The sequence below is a fragment of the Rhinolophus hipposideros genome, assembly GCF_964194185.1.
Source record: "Rhinolophus hipposideros genome assembly, chromosome: 5".
Taxonomy (NCBI): Eukaryota; Metazoa; Chordata; class Mammalia; order Chiroptera; family Rhinolophidae; genus Rhinolophus; species Rhinolophus hipposideros.
This window is the reverse complement of record NC_138051.1, coordinates 43,792,219-43,813,054: the sequence shown is the minus strand read 5'-3', so window position 1 is coordinate 43,813,054 and position 20,836 is coordinate 43,792,219. Positions and strand designations below refer to the sequence as shown.

Below are 20,836 nucleotides of genomic sequence, written 5' to 3'. Positions count from 1 at the left end.
GCGTAGTGATTAACAATGTTGGAAGGATCTGCTTCTGTTCTGATAACAATTGACTTGGCAGTCGTTTGGGCTAAATGGGATAAAACTGATCCCCACTCCATGTGACTTTGGGAGTAGCAAGTGGTCAACTTGATGCTTCAAAGCCAGAATTTTAGGAAAGACCCCTTTATATAGAGTGACCTGTCATTTCTCATTCACCTAAATAACCATGCATAATTACATAAGTACAACAAGCATAAACTGGGACTGTGCTGGGAGAATCAGGATGCGTGGTCACCCTACTTATGCCAATTATAAAATAACCAACGCATTTTATAATTCCCTGAAAACCAGAAACTACTCGGTCCATCCATGTTTATAAGAATAAAGCGTTTCAAGCTTTGGTAAAAGTATTATTTCTTGTTTCAGTTTTATATCTATGATGCATTATTTTCTCACTGCTTTCTGCTGCAGATATAAACGAGTGTGCCCAGAATCCTCTGCTCTGTGCTTTCCGATGTGTGAACACTTATGGGTCATATGAATGCAAATGTCCTGCTGGATATGTTTTGCGAGAAGACAGGAGGATGTGCAAAGGTAAGACATCTATGTTCAAGGTCATCTAAGCTAAGGAGCTCTAACACTATCTATGATGAGAGATGTCCCTCCAAAGTTTCCAGTAATGGACAAGGGCTGAGAATTGGGGAACACTGCTATCGTCCATAGACATTATATGGGTTATCACTGCTACTTTTCATCATAAATTGTAGCTTGGGGTATCATCCAGCTGAGCTGAAGCCTGCACTGCATATCTCTTTTATAATAATTCACTCTGCATTGCATGACAGCCATTCTGCAAATGTGACGATATAAAGAAAAGAAGGCATTTCCCCACATTCAAGAAGTTCAGTATGAAGACGTTGAGACAGAAATATTCAATTCACCAAAAAGAATTAGAAATTATGCTTCCTGCTTTTGCAGAGGCTACCAGTTAATTAGGGAGCAATTTCTTCATCAAGTTCAAAGGTGGTTAGAAGGCTCTTCATTCTTAGCAGGCCAGTGTCCAACAATGCAAAAGGAAATAGGTTACTTAATGTCATTTCATGTTTTAAAGACAGGGAATTAATGCAGCTTTTTAAAATAAGTTTGTGGTTGCACATTCTTTCCAGATGAGGATGAGTGTGAAGAGGGGAAACACGACTGTGCTGAAAAACAAATGGAATGCAAGAACCTCATTGGCATGTACATATGCATCTGCGGGCCTGGGTATCAGAGGACACCGGATGGAGAAGGCTGCGTAGGTAAGAGAATTCCTGCACAGGGAGCTCTGAGTGAATCGGCAGTGATAAAGGACAAAAGGGACCTGGGCTCTGAGTCCTTATGGCCATTGTGTTCTTCTTGGCCAGAGCCATTTTGCCTCTCTTAACCTCATGTCACAACTTTCCATAGTGGTCCCCTTGCTTCTTAATTTTCTATGAATTCCACCAGCACTGTCACTCTCTCCCTCTGAGCTGGGTTTTGCCTACTCTCTCAGCCCATTTTGCTGCCAGGATTGACACATCATGTGTTTTCTCTATTTCCTTCCTTCACTTTTTTATACTCCTGTGTTGTTTTGGGATCAGTTTGCTCCACCACGTTGGAATATCTCGCTATTGACCCAACTTTGCTACTAGCACCCTGACATTGAGCACTGATGTTCCTGTGAACCAGGAATAGCACTAAACTAGTGGCATCTACCGCCATGGAATCTGGTCTTGTCAAGAGTGAGGCCCAGACAATGATATTTTAAACTCCCTAAGTTATTCTAATGTGGATCCAGCATTGAAAACCACAACTTTAGACCAACAGTTGGCAAACCACAGCCTGAGGGTCAAACCCAGCCTACCACCTGTTTTTATAAATAGAGTCGTATGGGAACATACCTATAACCATTCGTTTACATATTGTCCATATCTGCTGTCCATGCCACAGTGGCACAGCAGAGTAGAGTAGTTGCAACAGAGACCATATGGCCTGCAAAGCCTAAAACATTTACTATATATTATCCAGAATGCTATAGTATTACTATTACTTACAGAAGAAGTTTCCTCACCTCTGCTTTAGATAATAAATACAGGAGAAATTATTCAAAAATTTCCACATGCATTCATTTTCTTTTTAATTATCAGCGACATTAGAAAACATCTATTTTATGTTGTCAGTGAAGAAGCTTAAGAAACACACTGTCCCCTTACTCTGTAAGATATTGAATTAAACAGCCACTATAGAGCAGACTCTAAAAGCACAGAAAAAGTATGTGGATTAATGATCACACTCTGAGTCTTATGGGATCCGTGGTTCTGAACCTCAGCTGTTCTTTGGACTCTCTCGGGGAGCTCAGGTTCCACCCCAGATATTCTGACTTCATTGGTTTGGGCATTGGGATTTTTTTTACCTGTTTTAACACTCTTTACATATCACCCCCTCCAACTCTCTTCTCTCTTTATGAGATCTCTGCCTCAGGGGTTGGAACTAATCTCAGTGGGATGCAAGTTATTTATGATGTTTTCAAGTAATCATCAGATAATTCTAAGAATCTCCAGCTCCTTTAATGCTTTCTTGTTTTTTAATCTGGGAGACTGAGGTGTGATTTATTGATTCTTAATAATATTGCTGAAGTATTACAATAAACATAATCTATATTGAATTGGAAGATTACATTAGACAAACTCCCTTAGGTTAAAATTATCGCAGACATTATTCTGATGTAGTATTGTAATATTTCTGTCATATGTAGACCTTAAATTTTGTTTTCCTTCACTGGAAATAATCCTTTGGGAATCCTTTTATGTACAGATATGGAAAGTTTTAAATTGTATTAAGTGAAAAATTCTCAGTGTGCATAAAATGCTACCATCTATATTTAAAAACATAAAAATGCTATTGATTATGTTTTTAAAATGTACCCACAAATATGTATGTATTCACTTGTATGTACAAATTAACTCTGAGAGGATACATTAGAAACTGGCAGAAGCATGGTTGCCGCCCTGGAAGGGAGTGATGGTTGGGGGATAGGGGAGAAACAGGGACTTTGGCTGAATATGCTTTGGTACCTTTAGAATTTAGAACCAGGTGAATAGGTTACCTATTCACAAACTAAATTTTTTTAAAAAGAAAGAAAGAAAAAAATCCATGCTTGTACAAAATGGTCAGATGATTCCTTTTGTTTTGGTCCTTCAATGGAACCACACAGATGAGAATGAATGTCAGACCAAGCCGGGGGTCTGCGAGAACGGGCGCTGCCTCAACACCCGGGGGAGCTACACCTGTGAGTGCAATGATGGGTTCACAGCCAGCCCCACCCAGGATGAGTGCCTTGGTGAGTACATACAGCGGCATGCTTTTGTAACCCCAGCCTCCACACTGGGATGCTTGAAACCCAGATCTCTTATTTCAAATAATAGAGATTGTCAAAATTTGAGGAAAGGTTACAAATGTTCATATTTTGGAGATGACTCAATGGTTGATTGTCCATTGGGCTTAGCACACCCTGCAGCGAAATTCTTCCTTTGCTAATTGTATCACTGAATCACTTGTGTGGAATTTCTTTCTCAGCAGCCTTTTTAATCACTTGGTGCTCAGGATGTTACCATGTGTTTCTCTGCTTCTCTCTCTCTCTCTCTCTCTCTCTCTCTCTCTCTCTCTCTCTCTCTCTCATGATTATCCCCCCAAAGTTCTGGGAGCAGATAGAGTTGTAACCTTGTCTAGACCAATGCCTTTTTGCTTACTGACTGAATTTCTTATTTGTTCCCTCAGATGTCATCTTTTCTCTCTCACTGCAGTTTCCAGCTTTCCCTTCTCGCTCCTTCTCACCCAGGGTAAAGTGTTACATCCCTTTTGGGTTTCCTATTCTGACCAAATTTTTGATGCCTTGATATACTCATAAAATTTCCTAAAATCCTCTTTTTCAAACGATGTCCCTTTCAGACAACCGGGAAGGATACTGCTTCACAGAGGTGCTCCAAAACATGTGTCAGATTGGCTCAAGCAACAGGAACCCTGTCACCAAGTCTGAATGCTGCTGTGATGGAGGGAGAGGCTGGGGTCCCCACTGTGAGATCTGTCCTTTCCAGGATACTGTGGCTTTCAAAAAACTCTGCCCACATGGCCGCGGATTTATGACCAATGGAGCAGGTACTTCATTCAGCTCAGAAACTTACAGGGAATTTGTGTTCTGAAAAACAGATGAGAATATAGAATCTACAATATGGACCTAGGTTGAGTTGCATAGTTGAGGTCAACAAAAATTCTTCATTATGATGTTTCAGATATTCAAGGCCATGTTGCCAAAGTGTCCTTGGTCCACCTGATTCAGTTGTGTGTGCTTGGGTCCCTGCCTCATCATTACAAGGAGTTCTCAACCTCTTAAACAGAGGTTTATTGTGTTATTGGTTACTCAGAATACAATTTTTTAGATAAACATCACTGAATTCCAAAACTAGTACACCAATATGTACTTAGCTCTTAAAATTGACTGAAATATACTGCATGAAAGAAGTATAAACAATGCTGATATTCAAATTACACAATTGCCTCTGGGAAAATACAAGCTGTTTTCACCTGAGAAGGATGAGGAGGCTGTCAAGGTGACCAAAGCAGCTTTGAGGAAGACTTCCAGGCCTATCACCAGTAACTGCAATTCTTTTAGTTTCATAAAAGAGAAAGGAGAGAGAGATTTTGAGTTCCCTGGGAGGGAATTGGAAGAAAAAGGGGAAGAAGGAGATTAAGTAGGATTTTTGTTCATGTTAGAAAGATGTGGCTAAGGGCAAAATAACATAACTGGATGTGGTAAAAGGTAGAACTAGATAGATGAGATGAGGTAGCCAAAGCACATTTTTGATTCTTTGGAGGATGTGAAAATGAGATGATGGGAAAGGCTCATTTCTTGAGATCAATGAGGGTATACTAAATTGCATTTCAGAGTAAACGTGAAAAAGAATCAGGGAAACTATCAGCTCGTGGCATAAAATGGTTATTTGGCAATCAAAGGCTAAGAATTCACTTGGTATGGCACGCCATCCAGCAGTAAGGAGACAAATGGGGCAAGTAGAGAGGACGGTGGCTTCAATGCTCAATGGTGCCTACTGACCAAACCTTTCTCCCTTGGTGGAGCTATGAATAAGACTCCCTGTTCTTTAGCAGGCTGTGCAAACCCAGCCTAGCAATCCACCTCGGAGTCTTGGTGCCTCTCTCACCAAAGGAGGGAGGTTTGGTCCAATTTCCCCAATATTAGGCAATTTGATATTTTTTAGGATTAACTTTAAACACAGTAAAAAGAATAGGATAAAAAAAAACTATCCTGCTTATTTTGGACATGCGATATTATAATAGAAAACAATGAGATTTCTTTGTCAAATGGATCCACTGCTGTGATTCATTAATGGAATGTCAGCAGGAGGCAAGCTTGATGGCATGAGATGGCTCCAGGAGCTAACTATCTCTAGAGGAGGTGGTTGGTCTATGGACTCAGAGGAGAAAACAGTATAAATTTAGAAGGACAGTTATTTCAAAGTTTTCCCCTAGCCTGATTAGTTTACCACTATAGTCTGATAAACTTAGTCTTTGCCTTTCAATATAGTTACTATTACATATAAAATTTATGCTGTCATCCCTTTGGTTTAATTTCTTAGGTCCATAATATATAATAGTAACATAGCTTATTAGTATTTACGCTCAAGTGACCCCTGCATATTAATATCTATTTCTTTCTTATATTAATTTCTATTTGTTAAATTACAGATATTGATGAGTGCAAGGTTATCCATGATGTTTGCCGAAATGGAGAATGTGTCAACGACAGAGGATCATATCACTGCATTTGTAAAACTGGCTACACTCCAGATATAACTGGGACTGCCTGTATAGGTAAGTACTCTATCTCTAATGGTTTACTCCTGAGTGGAAATAGTAGCTTACAGCAAAAAAAAAAAAAAAAAAAAAAAAAAAAAAAAAATCCTCAAATTAAAAAAATAAAAAGAAAAAGCTTATGTAATTTCGTAAGGAAACGTAAGACAATGATCAAAGACTACACAGAGTTTACTTTTTCTTCTCTCAAAACTAAAATTCTTTGTTAGACCTGTGGGTATTGAGCATTAGGCATCTTTTGGGATGGGCAGTCACACTGTATCTCTTTGATTATAGATCTGAATGAGTGCAACCAGGCTCCCAAGCCCTGCAATTTTATCTGCAAAAACACAGAAGGGAGTTACCAGTGTTCATGCCCAAAAGGCTACATTCTGCAGGAGGATGGAAGGAGCTGTAAAGGTAAAGTAGAATGTGACTTCAGCCACTCACCTGCCTCCTGGGAACAAGGTTGCATTTATTGTGCCTTTGAAGAATCCATAGGCGAGCTGAGAGATGCTCTCCACAGGCAAGAGGTGCTTCCCTGGGGTTGGTGCCTCCATGAGGCCTCCCTATGCTGGAGGGAAGGATGCTGAGGCCAGGCAGATGGCCAAGGACCAGTGGCAGCAGCCATCCTCACTGTCTGCTTCCTGGCCATTCATGGGGGCCGTCCCTGAGGGTCTCAAGGCTCAGTGGGGTGGATACCTAATTGATTACTTCCTTTTTGGTTTCTATTTTTTGCATTTATGAGTCAATATGTTCAACAACTTTATAGCCTAGGTCTCTAGCAGATTCCAGCCTCAGACTAATCAGTGCCATGATCCTAGAGGACATTGTGCCTAATGAAGTAAGCACTTTGTTTACTTACTTCTGCAAAATAGGGCCATTCCTGCCCTCCCTCCAGGAGACATAAATATCTGAGACATAAATATCACAAAGGATTAAGAAACAACACAAGTCTATGCAGAAATCCCACATCAACCAAAAGTTATCCTTTGCAAAATTCTGTCGGTGTAAACTTACTCTTGTAAACATCTTTCTCAACAATGAGAATGTGAGTGAATAGCACAAGTGAGTTATACTTAAGGATGATTTGAAAAATGAGGGAGTTGGAGAAGGTAGACCAGATGGCAGAACAAGAGTTAGAGCTTTCTGCCTTGAAGCCCTGAATGAGAAAAAGAGTAGTAAAGGAAGTTAAATGGTGGAATGGAGTGGAAATGGAGAGCAGAGAGAAGTAGGGCCCTCAGCCCCTTCCTTGTGTCTACTAGAAGGGGGAGAGTTAGGAGGCTGGTAATACAGGATGATATCATGGACAATGGTTTTCCTGTGCAGCACAAATTTTACATAATTCCGTTATCTAAGGGCAAGAAGTTGAGAGACCTATTCAATAATTCTGCCTATTTTAAATAAAGAGTTGCTTATTGCTTTGTTTTTCTAAAACATAGAACTTATTCTACATCTGTGCTTCACAGTGAGTCTGGGCAGTGTGAGGTTAAAACTCAGAGCCATAAACCTATTCATGTAAATGAAGAACCAAGTTCAGGGGGAAAAAATTCTCTGAATAACAAGCAAAACATATTTATTGCACTTTTCTAACCGATTGGGGCAGAAAATCCTCAAAAATTTCTAGCAATTAAGAGAAGAAAAAGAAAAATTAAATGTATAGTAGTAATTATGTTTTTTCACAAAGTATTAAAAGCATCAGTAATACTCACTTTATGGTTTTAGGAATGCAAAAAGCAGCAGTCTGATTTGTACAGTTCCACTTATAAGTCCCTTTCTCCTATTTTTCTTGTAAGGTCTAAATACTTACACATAGTTGGCATATATGACTAAATATCAAAATGCGTTTACTGTTGACATTGAAAGGAAAGAGGCTAGAAGGATGGCCCCAGTGGAAATGTGGGAGCAGAACTTCCCCGAGAGATGGGTAGAATTCAGATATGAGGAGAGAAGGGGAGAAAAGACATTCTTGGAGGTGAGAACAGCAAATGCTGTTCGGAACGTGTCGTCCTTATAAAAGTGTTATAAGAAATTGCTGAGTTGTGTCCCTCACCTGTTTGCAGGTGAGCTTCAGCAAGCATGTGATGTTCTAGTAAGGCCCCTTGGGTCAACAGGGGAGGCCAGCCTGTTGGCAAGAGGCATACAGCTGTCAATAATGCAGAAACCAGAAAAGCAGTGGAAAGGCACAGGATTGGCTCCATTTTAAGAGAAGTCAGCACAGGGAGAAACATGGGGGCGTTCTTTCAGTTTAGGTCCACGACAGATATTACTGTAGCCTGGAACTGGCACTGGTCTGCAGCTCCAAGCACAGCCTTGTGTGCAGTGATAAAAGATCACAGGGAGGGAGGGAAGGATTCCTGAATTCACAGCGATTTTTTTAAAATTAAAATTTAGCTAAAAGCTGGAACACGTTTTGTATCTCTTGATGTTATTAATAGCAATGGAGTTGAGAAAGAGCCTTGAAGTTCTGGCAATGAGGAAAGAGCCCTGGTCAAAGCTAAGGATTTTACTGAGACGTGGGAAATAATGCTGGATAAATACTGTAGGCTGTTTTTGAAAGTGCTGTTGGCTTATCAGAATGAGTTTTTTCTTTCCTTTTTTTCCTTCCTGATTGCTCAATTTAATTTTATCCGAAGGAGAATCTCTAAACAAAGAAGTCAGTTTGGTTTGGTTTGGTTTGGTTGACTACCTCATTTGAGCAGAATAAAAACAGCATACAGAAAAGAATTAAGTGAACAAATTTCCAGCCTCAGCATTTCTTTTTATATTTCAACTTGAGTAGATCTTTTTAATGCTCTGGAAAATTTTTGAGAATCCCGTCTTTTTCTTTATTTCATCATTTGTTTAAAATTTATCTGAAATTTTTTTGTTGAGGAATTCCTGCATTCCTCTAACCAAAGGGACTTGGATTTTCCTTGGATCTCCCAAAGAGCTACATTATTTCATCTGAATTGAGACCACATTTTATTTTTTGAAGCCTTATGTTCTGGGTGCCTCCTAGCCATTTGTTCTAACTCTGTTCTGGCCAGGGCCATTTGAGACATAGACATGCAAACTGAGAGCTGCTTCCTAGGGTGGCTTCTAGGTACCTGTGCTGCCAGCTTGACCGCAATGCCCTTCTTGCGTTTTCCTACAGATCTTGATGAGTGTGCAACTAAGCAGCACAACTGCCAGTTCCTGTGTGTCAACACCATTGGCAGCTTCACATGTAAATGTCCTCCGGGATTTACCCAGCACCACACTGCCTGCATTGGTAAGTGGAAGAGGGAAAAACCCTCCATGGGATGTAACTATTCGTTTACGGGATTGTTTGTTAGTTCTTCTGCTGTTGGCGTCAGAAGACAAACTCAGAAAAATATAGGAGCCCATGTATGTGTGTGTGGATATGTGCACACATATACGTGAAAAGTCATTGGCCTTAATTGGTCTTTTCTAAGCAAATCACCCCCTCTTTCTTCCCTTTAAGCAACACAAAGAGAGCTTTGAGGAAATGTAACCCCCTTTTGACCCCCACTCTGTCTTATAGATAACAATGAATGTACCTCTGATATCAACCTGTGTGGGTCTAAGGGCATTTGCCAGAATACTCCTGGGAGCTTCACCTGTGAATGCCAGCGTGGATTCTCACTTGATCAGAGTGGTGCCAGCTGTGAAGGTGGGTAGGGCCCACAGCTAGTGTGTCCCTGTGAGGTGGCCTGTACGATTATTAGTATCTTCATTGTTATCCTCTGCCAGTTCTCCCTGCCATAGCTGAGCGTGGGCAGGGAGAAAATCCAGCTGAAGACAGACAATGTTTTGCCCGGTTTGCGCACGTTCCATATTTTAGATATCAGATATCCATCTTTTGTCTCATGCTTGGTTGTGTTTATAACATATGCCTTTCCTAGGTATCTCAGGGCTTTTCCTGCTCAGTTACTAATCTAATAAGGAATGACCCAGTCAAGAAAAATAGCTCGATTCCTGAATTCGATTCATCAATTTTCTGGTCTTTGGATTAGAGTAATAAAAGATCCCCCTCTCTGCCCCACCAACGCCTGCCATGTGGATTAAATACATGAAGTATAACTCTTTTGATAATATATGATTAAAAGTTTGAATTTTTTTAGGATTTTATTTTTGTACTGACATTTTTTGGTTTCTAATTCAGGCACAAATCAGCAAATACAAATAATTTGCACAGCTAACCACAAGAGAGCTCTTGTGCTTTGCATTAATTTCTTCATCATTTTCTCCTTGGACTTATCAAAACCTCCAGAGTAGATATTCTTGAAGTCTGGGGTGGTAGAATAATTTTTCAGAGGTCAGATTTCTTATTAAAATTGCCTTTCACTTTAACATACATGTAAACATTACCTCAGAGGATGCCTCTGACGCCAGTGGCGATGTGGCTTCCAGACGACTCTACCTTCTTTTCCAGATGTGGATGAGTGTGAAGGAAACCATCGCTGCCAGCATGGCTGCCAGAACATCATCGGGGGCTACAGGTGCAGCTGCCCCCAAGGCTATCTCCAGCATTACCAGTGGAACCAGTGTGTTGGCAAGTAGTTTTTCCTTGTTAGCAAGATGAATTGCTATAAACTTCTGGAGTCAAAATGCCACTTTCTTCCTGAAAACTTGAACTTGTCACTGCAGCAACAAATACTCATTTAAAATTGCCCTAACCTGGGTGAAACCAGAAGGAAGGTATCACCTTTGCAAAATAGCAAAACGAGACAAAAATGATGATACAGGGTCCTTTTGAGGGCACTTGAAATGAATTTTTTTAATTCAATGTATTGACTCCCAGTATCACCCTGCCCTTCTGCTACATAGCTAGTCATCGGCCCACACTTGACTTCTATTCACATCAGGAGCTAACAAAATCCTACTTCTGACTGAAAAATAGCAGCCAGCCAGAGGCTAATATGAGTGACTTTGGGCCTGAAGGTGCAAAAGTGGTTCCATGCAGCTCTACACATATTTGAGGCAGAGGGCAAGCAGCAGACACACCAAATTTTTTCAGGATTGCTAAATTCTTTCAAAAATTAAAGAGACCCACAGACTCTCTCATTAAATTGAAATTATATCATTTTTGACTCCACAGTGTCATGGGAAAGTAGCTCTTAATGCACATCAGATAATCCAAACATTGCGAGTTTAGAGGGACCCCAGATCCATCTAACAGCCCAAATTCTTTGTTTTACTGTTGAGGACCCAGAAACCCAGGGAGGAAAGGAAATCTGTCCTTACCAGTCCTTTTGTGACATTCCTGGAACTAGAACCCAAGGCTCTTAACTTCCTGATTTAGGGTTGCCTTTCAAGCATCACAATCACACGTCTTTTCCACTCAGAAAGTATCTACATACAAAGCACACGTGGTGCTTGGGTGACCTGTTCTCGCTGTCACTCTTGGATACAGAGCCCTCCTTAGCAAAAACGCAGAGAATTCCTGCGTCCTGCGGGCGGGCTACTCTGCGTTGAGATGTTTCACTTAACTCTGAGTGAAGACACATCTGGTGTGTTTTCATTCATCAAAATTGTGTCTGTGTCATCTGGTTTGATTACTTACAAGACACAGTTTTGCAGAAGTGAGTAGGATTGGCTAAAATGACCCCAGTGCCAGAGGAGTTAGACTGCATGTCTTGCTGATCAGCTGTCTGGTTTTAATAAAAATGCCTTTGTTCGTTATCGGCTCAGAGAGGTCTTGGGTTTTAATCACCAGTTTGTGACATTGTTCACAGAACTTCCAGAGTGAGCTTTGTTTATTCAATACCCAGTATGTAAAAGCCTGTCAGCCCTTATTATGTTGATTCCTTGAATGAAATTGGAGCTGTGGGGTAAAGGATAAGCATGTGAGGTCTGCCATTTCTGCACTTACCCTTCTCTCCTTGCCTTCCATCCGGGGAGAGTAGAGATGGCCAGGTCATACCCTAGTTGCCTGGACATTCTATTTGGTCCCCATGAAGGTCATCTCCTGGCTGGGAGTTACAGAACAATAAGTCAATTAAGAAAGAAGATGAGGTTTGGGGGCTCATAATTCTTGAGAATTACAGTTATCCAGAATGAGTGTTGCCTTGGGCCAGAATGGCTTCCCTAGAGCAGTGCAGAGCAGGGCAGATCTCTTGGGTGACCCCTGCCTGGATCCTCACTCCTAGGCAGCCTTAAGTTTCCTCTCAGAAGATGGATGGGTTTGGGGTCAAGGGCGACTGGATTTCATTGCTTTCTAAGAAATATTAAACTTCCAGCTTATGGTTGGAGTTGACTCTTTTTGACCTAAAGAAAATTAGTAAATGCCCATTCTACATTTTGGAATTCTCCTAGTGGTTCTCCCTTAACACCACTACTAACATACACTTATGCAAGCCAAAGGCCAAAACTTTTGATTTTAGAGGTCAGCGTGGGCAGCTTTCAATCTGCTTTTCTGAGTATTTTTTGGATATTCCAAGGTGTTTCAACAAAATTAGAATTGTCTCTTTTATAGAAAGAAAAAAACCCTCACCACTTTTAAGTACCAATTGAAAGAATTAAAGATTTGGGAGTGTAGAAAAATTCTTGTGGAACCACTTGCACCAGGGTACACAGGAAGAAAAAGGTCAGGAAAAGTACAAAACATGTTAAATTGTGGTGTTTGCATATTGATTAAAAAGGGTGAGTGCACAGAGTATTTTCAAGCTGTAAACATTGAACATTTGCCAATTTCTTATCTTAATTCATGCTCCACTCTACCCCACCTCTCCAACCCAGATAAGCAAGTTTAATTTAAACTTTATTAGATTCTCAGGGAGGAAAAAAAAGTAAAATAAAATGGAAAAGAATGTGAAAGGGGAGAGGGAGAGTTATTGACTGGAATAGATATTTATAGTAACTCACATAGATGTTCAAAGTTAAAAAGAACCTTAGAGATTATCTAGTCTGACCTTACTCATAATATATAAATCCTTTCCAACCTCCCTAGCCATCCACGTTTCCCTTGGATATCACCTTGAAGGGGACTCACTTTCTAAGAGAGGCCAATCTACACATAGAAAACATTAATTCTTAGAAATGTCTTTTTCAAAGAGAATGAACTTCTCCTCCTTTGAACTTCTTACCATCGGTCCTATTTCTGCCCCTTAGAACAAAACAGAATACTACATCTGAGCTCTATATTGACTAGTCTTTTCCTACATATATCCATGCCTTAGAGGTTTATCAGTCAGAGTCTCAGCAGGAAACAAATGACTGAGCCCAACAAAAAGCACAGGACAGGGAGAGGAGTAGAGAGCAGGTGGGAAGTCTGGGAGGGGCAAGGAGAAAATATCCAGCCTAGGGATATTCTCTCCACCAAAGTAAACACCCTTGATTCTTCATTCATTCATTCTTTGGTGCCCACCGTATCCACTGGTCTCTATGGCATACCTCATCTCTAATTTACAATACAGGGAAAAGAACACAGGCGATGTTTAATTATTTTTGTTCTAGGAACCCTGGAACCTAAGTGACCTTGGGTGGGTACTTGAGTCCTTGGATATAAAAGATCCTCAAACAGACTCAGAACTAGGCACTAAGCCATAGCCGGCAGCTCAGTGAATGGGTTTCTTATTGTGTATCTACTTCTTCTTGTAATCTACTTTTTGTAACCACACATAGGAAAGGAGGGAGGGAGCCGGAGGGAATAAAGGAAGGGAGAAGGTAGGAAAGAAAGGAGGGAGAGAGGAAAGGAGGGAGATAGGAAGGGAGGATATTCCATATATGCAAACACCCTTCCCCAAGCATTTTTACCCACTTATTTCCCTACTTTAAAAAACAGATATTTTCTTAGAAACCATTTTGTCTTTATAAATGAATGAAAAGATCTAAGAATTAAAGTTTTCCATACGTAGCAAATAAGGTAACACTAATTAAAGGAGAAAGGAAGTACCAGTTTAAAAGGAGGCAAGTCTGTTGAGAGACATTGTGGTACAGAGGAAAGCAGGTGGCTTTGCAGTCAGACAGTCCTGGACGTGTGTATTGCCCTACTGCAGCTGCTGCTGGGACATCGTGGAGGGGTTTTCTCAGCCTCGCTTTCTTCATCTGTAAAACAGGTAGTATAATACCTACCTCCCGCGATTGTTAGGAAGGTTGAATAAGTGAATGTGATGCACCTAGTATCCTATCTGTCAGCTAGTAGGCATCTAATAAATGTTAATTACCTTCTCCCTCCTCCTCCCTTCTATTGGAAGTAAGTATTTGCTAATGTGAGGAGAAGGCCAATCTACCAGCATTCAAAATGAACATATGCCTGAAAATGGGCTGCAGCAATTAAGTAACGTCCTACGAGCAAGCTTCCAACCTGCCCTACAAAGGCAGGTCTACAGAAATATACCGGAGATTTCAAAAGGATGTAAATTAGATATAATGAGAAACTTTATGTTTTCTCCCTTTGGTTGATTTTTAAAAGTTCAACTTTTCCCCCCTGTTTATTACTATCAGACTTGGCAGGTGCCTGTGGGTAGCCAGTCTACAGCATCTGTCTCTTGTGGGTTTTCCAGAATTATTGTTCACGAAGTTTGCACGAATCTCTTCCAGCCATACTTAGCTTTCAACACGGCCCAAACTCTCTGGGCGGGAGACTGGTTTGGATGGATAAGGGGGCCCATTCAGAGATGGGAGCAGACATACCAGAAGGCACTATTCATCCCCAGGACAAGCACCGGGGGCTTTTGCAGATTTTTGAAAAGGAAGTCCAAGTGGGGCAGACATTTCCTGCAGGATGTCAGCCTTTGCCAGCCCCACACATCCTGAAAAAGGAGGACTGAGAAAGCAACCTCCAGGAATATGGTTGGTTTTTGCTTTGAAGATAGTCATCCCATTGCACAGAGAACTGCCTGATTCCTTCCCTTTCACCCTGAGCCCTGAGTCTTAGCTATGAACTAGCCCCGTGTTCATGGGATTCTCCTGTGGAACACGACATACTAGTGTTGGCCTCAGGTGAGAACTGGAGTCTTTCTGGCCTCAGATGCCAGCCTCTACTTCGCTCAGCCTAGTACATTGGACCTCATCGACCACATTTGCTCACCACATAGCAAAAGCCACATCTATTTCCATATCTTTCTCTCCTGTTCCTCGTCTCATCCCATCCACCTCAATCTGCCTCACCTTCCTCTGAGCCTAGCCGAGGGCCAGCTGGCCAGCAGCCAGGGGCCTGGCCGGTATCACATTTACCTTGTCTTCTGCTTCCCTCTGCAGATGAAAACGAATGCCTCAGTGCTCACATTTGTGGGGGAGCTTCCTGTCACAACACCCTGGGGAGCTACAAGTGCATGTGCCCCGCTGGCTTCCAGTATGAACAGTTCAGTGGAGGATGCCAAGACATCAATGAATGTGGCTCTTCACAGGCCCCCTGCAGCTATGGCTGTTCCAATACTGAGGGCGGCTATCTATGCGGCTGTCCACCAGGTTACTTGCGGATTGGCCAAGGGTAAGCATTGCCATCCACGGGCCTGCTTGGAGACTCTCTCATTCATAATATGAATAAGTATATTCAACTCAAAACGACCTAGCCTCGTAAAGGGAACCAGACTCTATAATCCTTGAGTTTATTCCAGTTAGCTCTGCAGAGGATTTTTATTTGAAAGGAGACATCTAAATTTCTGGAAATTCATAGAATGGCAAACAACATAATGAAACTACGTTGTAAACGCCTCAATGTGTGGCTTCTCTAGCTCATTCTCTTGATCTTCACATTTTCTTGGAAAGTGATTCATTTCTGAGGAAATAGGGGGATTGACCCCTGGCAGACCTGGGTTCCCGCTGCACGTTGCTGCTTCACCCTGCGTCTTGGGCAAGCAGGATGCCATCTTGACTTAAAATGCCTTCTTGTCCAACTCTGTTAGGATAAATCAAAAAGATACCTTTTTGTGAGGTCCTCTACGGTTTTAAAGTATATTTTACATTTCAGACTTAAATTTACACTATAAATTACCAAAAGAGCATTAAAATGAGAGTTAAAATAAGTATATTTTCCAGGTAAAATACTTGTATGTGTGAGTCGGGACAGGGAAAACCTATTTTTCTTTTACTCAGTGTTTTAAAAGTTTGGTGGTAAGTTTTCCCTGCTGAGTTGATCTGGACTTGGATGTCTCTAGTTTTGGCTCTCCTGTGATGGGTTTCAAATTTTAACTTTTTAATTAGGAACACGCAGACATTAAATATGCATACACACATATACTCCCACTCACACATACAGTCCCACATACAAAGTTACATATTCCACAACATACACGTACACATATTTGTCAAATTATGAATTTAGTTGTCTTTGATTTCTTGACACAAATGTCAAGCAATTCATTTTGGGTCTTTGTCGACTTGAAGGTAAAAGAATGTTTCATGGGAAGCACATAGAATGCCAGCCGTAGGACACAAATTCCCAGATGTTTGTATCTGACTCTCAAGAGACTCATTCTTTGTAAGTTTAATGCCAGAACCTTTTTCCCAGCAAAGATTGTGACACTCCACACTGGCTTCTGGCCAGTGGAGCTTTGTAGTCACACTTCTTGTAAGTGGTATTCCAAGGATATGAAAATACTGGAAAGGAGTTCTGAGAAAGGAACCAAAGCCTGCAAATTGGGGATTTGCCTCCAATAATTTAATTATCATGTGAATGTATACACACACACAGGATGAACATTTGTCATTTCATCCACTTTTATTGTTTCTACACATTTCATGTTGTAAGATAAAGGAAGAGGAGAGGAAATGTATTGGATTCTGGAGAGACTGCAGAAAATAGAAGGAACCCATAGATTGCTGGAAAATACGAAAAAATATTCTGCTCATTGGAATTATATATTGAATCTTAAGGGCATAAAGGAAGATGAGTTAGAAAGAGTAGGCCAACTAATAGAGAAAAAGAGATAAATACTATTTGGTCCACCTTATGATCCATTAATAGAAATCTACCCATTTGTAACAGTTTTGGCTTTGCTATGAATCACTAGAGCGGACCAGACCCCAAAATAAAGATTCTTTAAGTCATTCGGATATTTCAACATATTTTGAAAGGGGAGCCTAGTAGATACATTCCAAACAGCCTATGAAATAGTAAGCAGAATAAGAAAACATGGTACTTGTGAAACATGCAAGTCTCCCTCTATAACTTGGCTTTCATAACTGAAAGGCAAAGATAAACAGCTGAACTAGTTCTCTCTTGGGCATGGGTTTGTTTGTCCAGCCTCACATGAGTCAGAGCCAATGGCCCTAGTGGTTTTAAATGACTTGAAACAATTTCCCACAGTTGGGCAAGCTCTGATACATGTGTTTTATACATTGCATAGCTTTGCAGTTTGTCTCTGCATCAACCTCAGGTGTCAACTACAGCTTTCTTTGAGTCTTCAGTAGCTTTAGCCAAAGTGAGAGGTCAAATAATAGGAGGGACTGCTCAGAAGCTGGAGTTATGAAGGCCGGTGAGAGGGGCATGGTGAAAGTAGAGGTGGCAGTGATAGTATCAGTTAAGTAGGAAGAGGGTAAGGAATTGAACAGTGATGGCTTGTGCCTTTCTCACTCCTGTGGAGCCTGTTTCATTAGGAAAAACAAAGACAGTTTTATTTAACCTCCCAAATCACATGGTCTCTCTTACCTCCTGTTTTTCTCTTGTTTCCACTCCATGTCCCTTCCCTAGCATAAGTATAGCAAAACACCTGCCACATTGGGTTTGGGGAATTAAGGGGCAAATCAGTGTACAAAAGAGGGCCTTGAAGATAGGAGAAAAAAATCAATAAACTAAGGAAACTTAACAGGCCAAGCACAGAGGACTTCAGTATGGTTCTCAGAACTGGCCAATTATTCATCCAATAGACAAATCGTCAAGGGCTGAATGTCACCAGGCAGGGTCCAGGCTTCACCAAAACTCTCACGCCATTTCCCTTATTACCCACTTCTCATGAAAAATGTCTGTGCTCTCCTTCTACCACAGACACTGTGTTTCTGGAATGGGCATGGGCCGAGGAGGCCCAGAGCCACCTGCCAGCAGTGAAATGGATGACAATTCTCTGTCCCCAGAGGCTTGCTATGAGTGTAAGATCAACGGCTACCCCAAACGGGGCAGGAAACGGAGAAGCGCCAATGAAACAGATGCCTCCAACATTGAGGTAGGTCAGGAGTGGTTTCTCCCAATGTCTCCTTTGCAGACAGGCTTTCCAGATTCCTGTGGTTTCCTCCAAGGATGCTCCAAAGTGAGCATGGTCTCCCTGGGGAGAAAATCCAGACGTTCTCTGAGCTCTGGGCTGTATTTTATAAGAGTCTGTGGGGCTTTCTGGAGTTTCTTGATGCTTTTAGGGAGTGGCCATTCGAAGGTTTTCACATATTTGCTCATTTCCTCTGTCTCGCCAAAAAGAAAGTCAAACACCCACCCAAAGTCTGCTGAAAGGACAAGGTCTGAGAACCAGGACAGCAAAGTGGGCAGAATAGTGAAGTGACATAGTGCTCCCTACATGTGGCCGCCAAGTTCTAAAAGCTAGAGGCTCCTCTCCTGAAAAGAACCATGTGGAGTGTGAGGGAACTTGGACTCTAGACAAAAACAACATGGGGCTCAAGCAGCCTGGTTTTCCTTGCCTATGGCTGCTGCAGCCTTTCCGTCAACTCAGAAATGCGCAGATATTCACCCAGGCCTCTGGCTCTCGGCCCGGAGAATCCTGCACATCTGGTCCCAGAGAGGCAAGCAAGAAGCCAGGTGAAAAGCATTGAAGATTAGCAGATCATCAGAGTCAGGAAGTAGGTTCCTAGGTGTGTCCTTCAGAGGGAATCGTTTTGCATCAGTACACAAAATTGAAATAGACTGGTTCTTTCTTAGCATCCACGCTGCAACACATCCGCTGTGGTTTGGGAAATGAGATAAGTCTTGGGAGGGAAAATAATCTATTACAACACTGGTTCTTAAACTGAGTGTGCATCTGAATCATCGCAAAGGCTTGTTCAAACGGATTTCTGGGAGACATCTCCAGGGTTTCTGGTTCGGTAGGCCTCAGGTGGCACCGAACATTTGCGTTCAACAGATTCCCAGGTGACGGTGATGCTGCGGGTCCAGGGACCACACTCTGAGACAAACCCGAGTTCAAAGCCTTACAAATACAAGTGATTGGACTTACAGCTTGACATAAGTTTAGTATTTTTTCGTATTATAAATATGTGCCAACTTAACACGTTTGTGATTTAAACAAAACATTTTATGACTATGCCTTTTCAACACAATATATACAACATGAGAAGAAAGTTATATGAATGTGAGAATCGAGTCACTTTTTCTTTAATATGGGAAATAAGTGGCATATTTGCATTTCATTTACACATTGCCATGTGCCTTTCCAGGATCAGCCCGAGATAGAAGCCAATGTGAGTCTTGCAAGTTGGGACGTTGACAAGACAGCCATGTTCGCTTTCAATATTTCCCACATCAGTAACAAGGTCCGAATCCTAGAACTCCTTCCGGCCCTCACAACTCTGACGAATCACAACAGATACTTGATTGAATCTGGAAATGAAAATGGCTTCTTCAAAATCAACCAAAAGGAAGGGATCAGCTACCTCCACTTCACAAAGAAGAAGCCAGTGGCTGGAACCTATTCATTACACATCAGTAGTACTCCACTTTATAAAAAGAAAGAACTCAATCAGCTAGAAGATAAATATGACAAAGACTACCTCAGTGGTGAACTGGGTGATAATCTGAAGATGAAAATTCAGATTTTGCTTCATTAATTCACCATCCAGAGACCAAATAATTAAAAAACAAAGATAGATAGGTAGAACTGAATTTCCCCCCAATCAGAATCTTCATATCATAGGTACAACCTTTCACCACATAAATTTCTATAAATAAGCACTATTCTTGTATTACAAAAGCAAGGTACAGGTGACTACCCTAGTTCAAAACAACCACTTTCTCAGGCTTCTCATGTGTAGCTAAGCTACCTTGTCATATGTGTTGATTCTTGAAAACTGGGATGTGTATTTCCATTGGGGATTGGCCATTCATACTCATGTGCCATCCTTCTAACAGATGTACAGGAATGTGCTCTCAATTGATGGACTGTTCTATTTTTTTCAAATTTTAAACTTTGCTTCTCCAAATACAAGTACTAGGTTGGCCATTTCTAATATCTATTTGGTGCTAGTAAATTCTCAAACTAGATTTATAAATGCACTGTAATATTTACACAACTTAGAAACCAAATTGCAGTATTCAGCTCAAATACTTCATTAATTTCAATCAACCAAAGTTAGTTCAGTAGCTTATCTCAGTTATGAGTATAATACATTACATGTAAATTAAGTGTGTGTATACTGTAATCGTGCTATTTTTTATCATTGAAACATTTATAAACTAGAATAATAATGCCCTTAAACTGAGGGCTTGTAATGGTGCTTATTAAGACCAAAGACTTGTTAAATGTGTACACCAAATGGTATTGAAATTTCTGTGACTGGCCCGCACGTGCGTGGAGGTCTGGGCGGACCAGGAAACAGCCTCAGCAGTCAGAGGATCACCAGTGCATTCTTCATCACACTTGTGCAATCTTCCAAGATTACCCTCGGTCATTCTTGTCCACAAGGGGTCCATGTCATAAATGTCACAATAAAACAGTCTCTTCTTTTTTTAGTGTACCCCTTGGCTTTGTATTCTTGCATGGATGTGGGATTGAAAGGGCGATTCTGGAGGCTAAATAAAGTCTCCTGAATTTAAATTACCCTGGGTCTGTTAGTTACAGCTTCTAAAGGTGCCAAATATATAACCACTAGAAGAAAATTTAACATAGTTGAGTCAATCCCTTGTTTCATAATTAATTAAAGACAGCAGCATTATTTCTCGCCAATAAGAAATTTAGATTGTAGCATCATTTCTAAAACATGACCTAATTACTCCAGTGACTTTTAAACTACTAGATTGAAGTGCTTTAAAATATCAAGTTTAGTCATTGTCTTAGAGCACATGCATTTCATTATAAAAGATTTATCATGCCCCCTCCCCTCAAAT

General features: G+C 41.0%; 1 protein-coding gene across 2 annotated transcripts in view; it reads left to right on the top strand.

Moving 5' to 3' along the window:
• FBN1 (fibrillin 1) overlaps positions 1–20,466 on the top strand; it is a 234,186-nt gene extending 213,720 nt beyond the window's left edge. Inside the window, exons 54-66 of one of the 2 annotated variants that reach the window (XR_013993368.1) lie at positions 454–576; positions 1,149–1,280; positions 3,215–3,340; positions 3,778–3,839; positions 3,949–4,155; positions 5,761–5,886; positions 6,163–6,285; positions 9,002–9,118; positions 9,392–9,520; positions 10,283–10,402; positions 15,052–15,283; positions 17,780–17,954; positions 19,171–20,466. Coding sequence is in view for 1 of the 2 variants with exons in the window: in XM_081048809.1 (XP_080904935.1) it covers positions 454–576; positions 1,149–1,280; positions 3,215–3,340; positions 3,949–4,155; positions 5,761–5,886; positions 6,163–6,285; positions 9,002–9,118; positions 9,392–9,520; positions 10,283–10,402; positions 15,052–15,283; positions 17,780–17,954; positions 19,171–19,560 (2,000 nt within the window). In the remaining variant the exon portion in view is untranslated. The remainder of the gene's footprint in view (positions 1–453; positions 577–1,148; positions 1,281–3,214; positions 3,341–3,777; positions 3,840–3,948; positions 4,156–5,760; positions 5,887–6,162; positions 6,286–9,001; positions 9,119–9,391; positions 9,521–10,282; positions 10,403–15,051; positions 15,284–17,779; positions 17,955–19,170) is intronic. The other variant, XM_081048809.1, reaches the window with a different exon arrangement.
• The last annotated feature ends 370 nt before the right edge of the window (positions 20,467–20,836 follow it).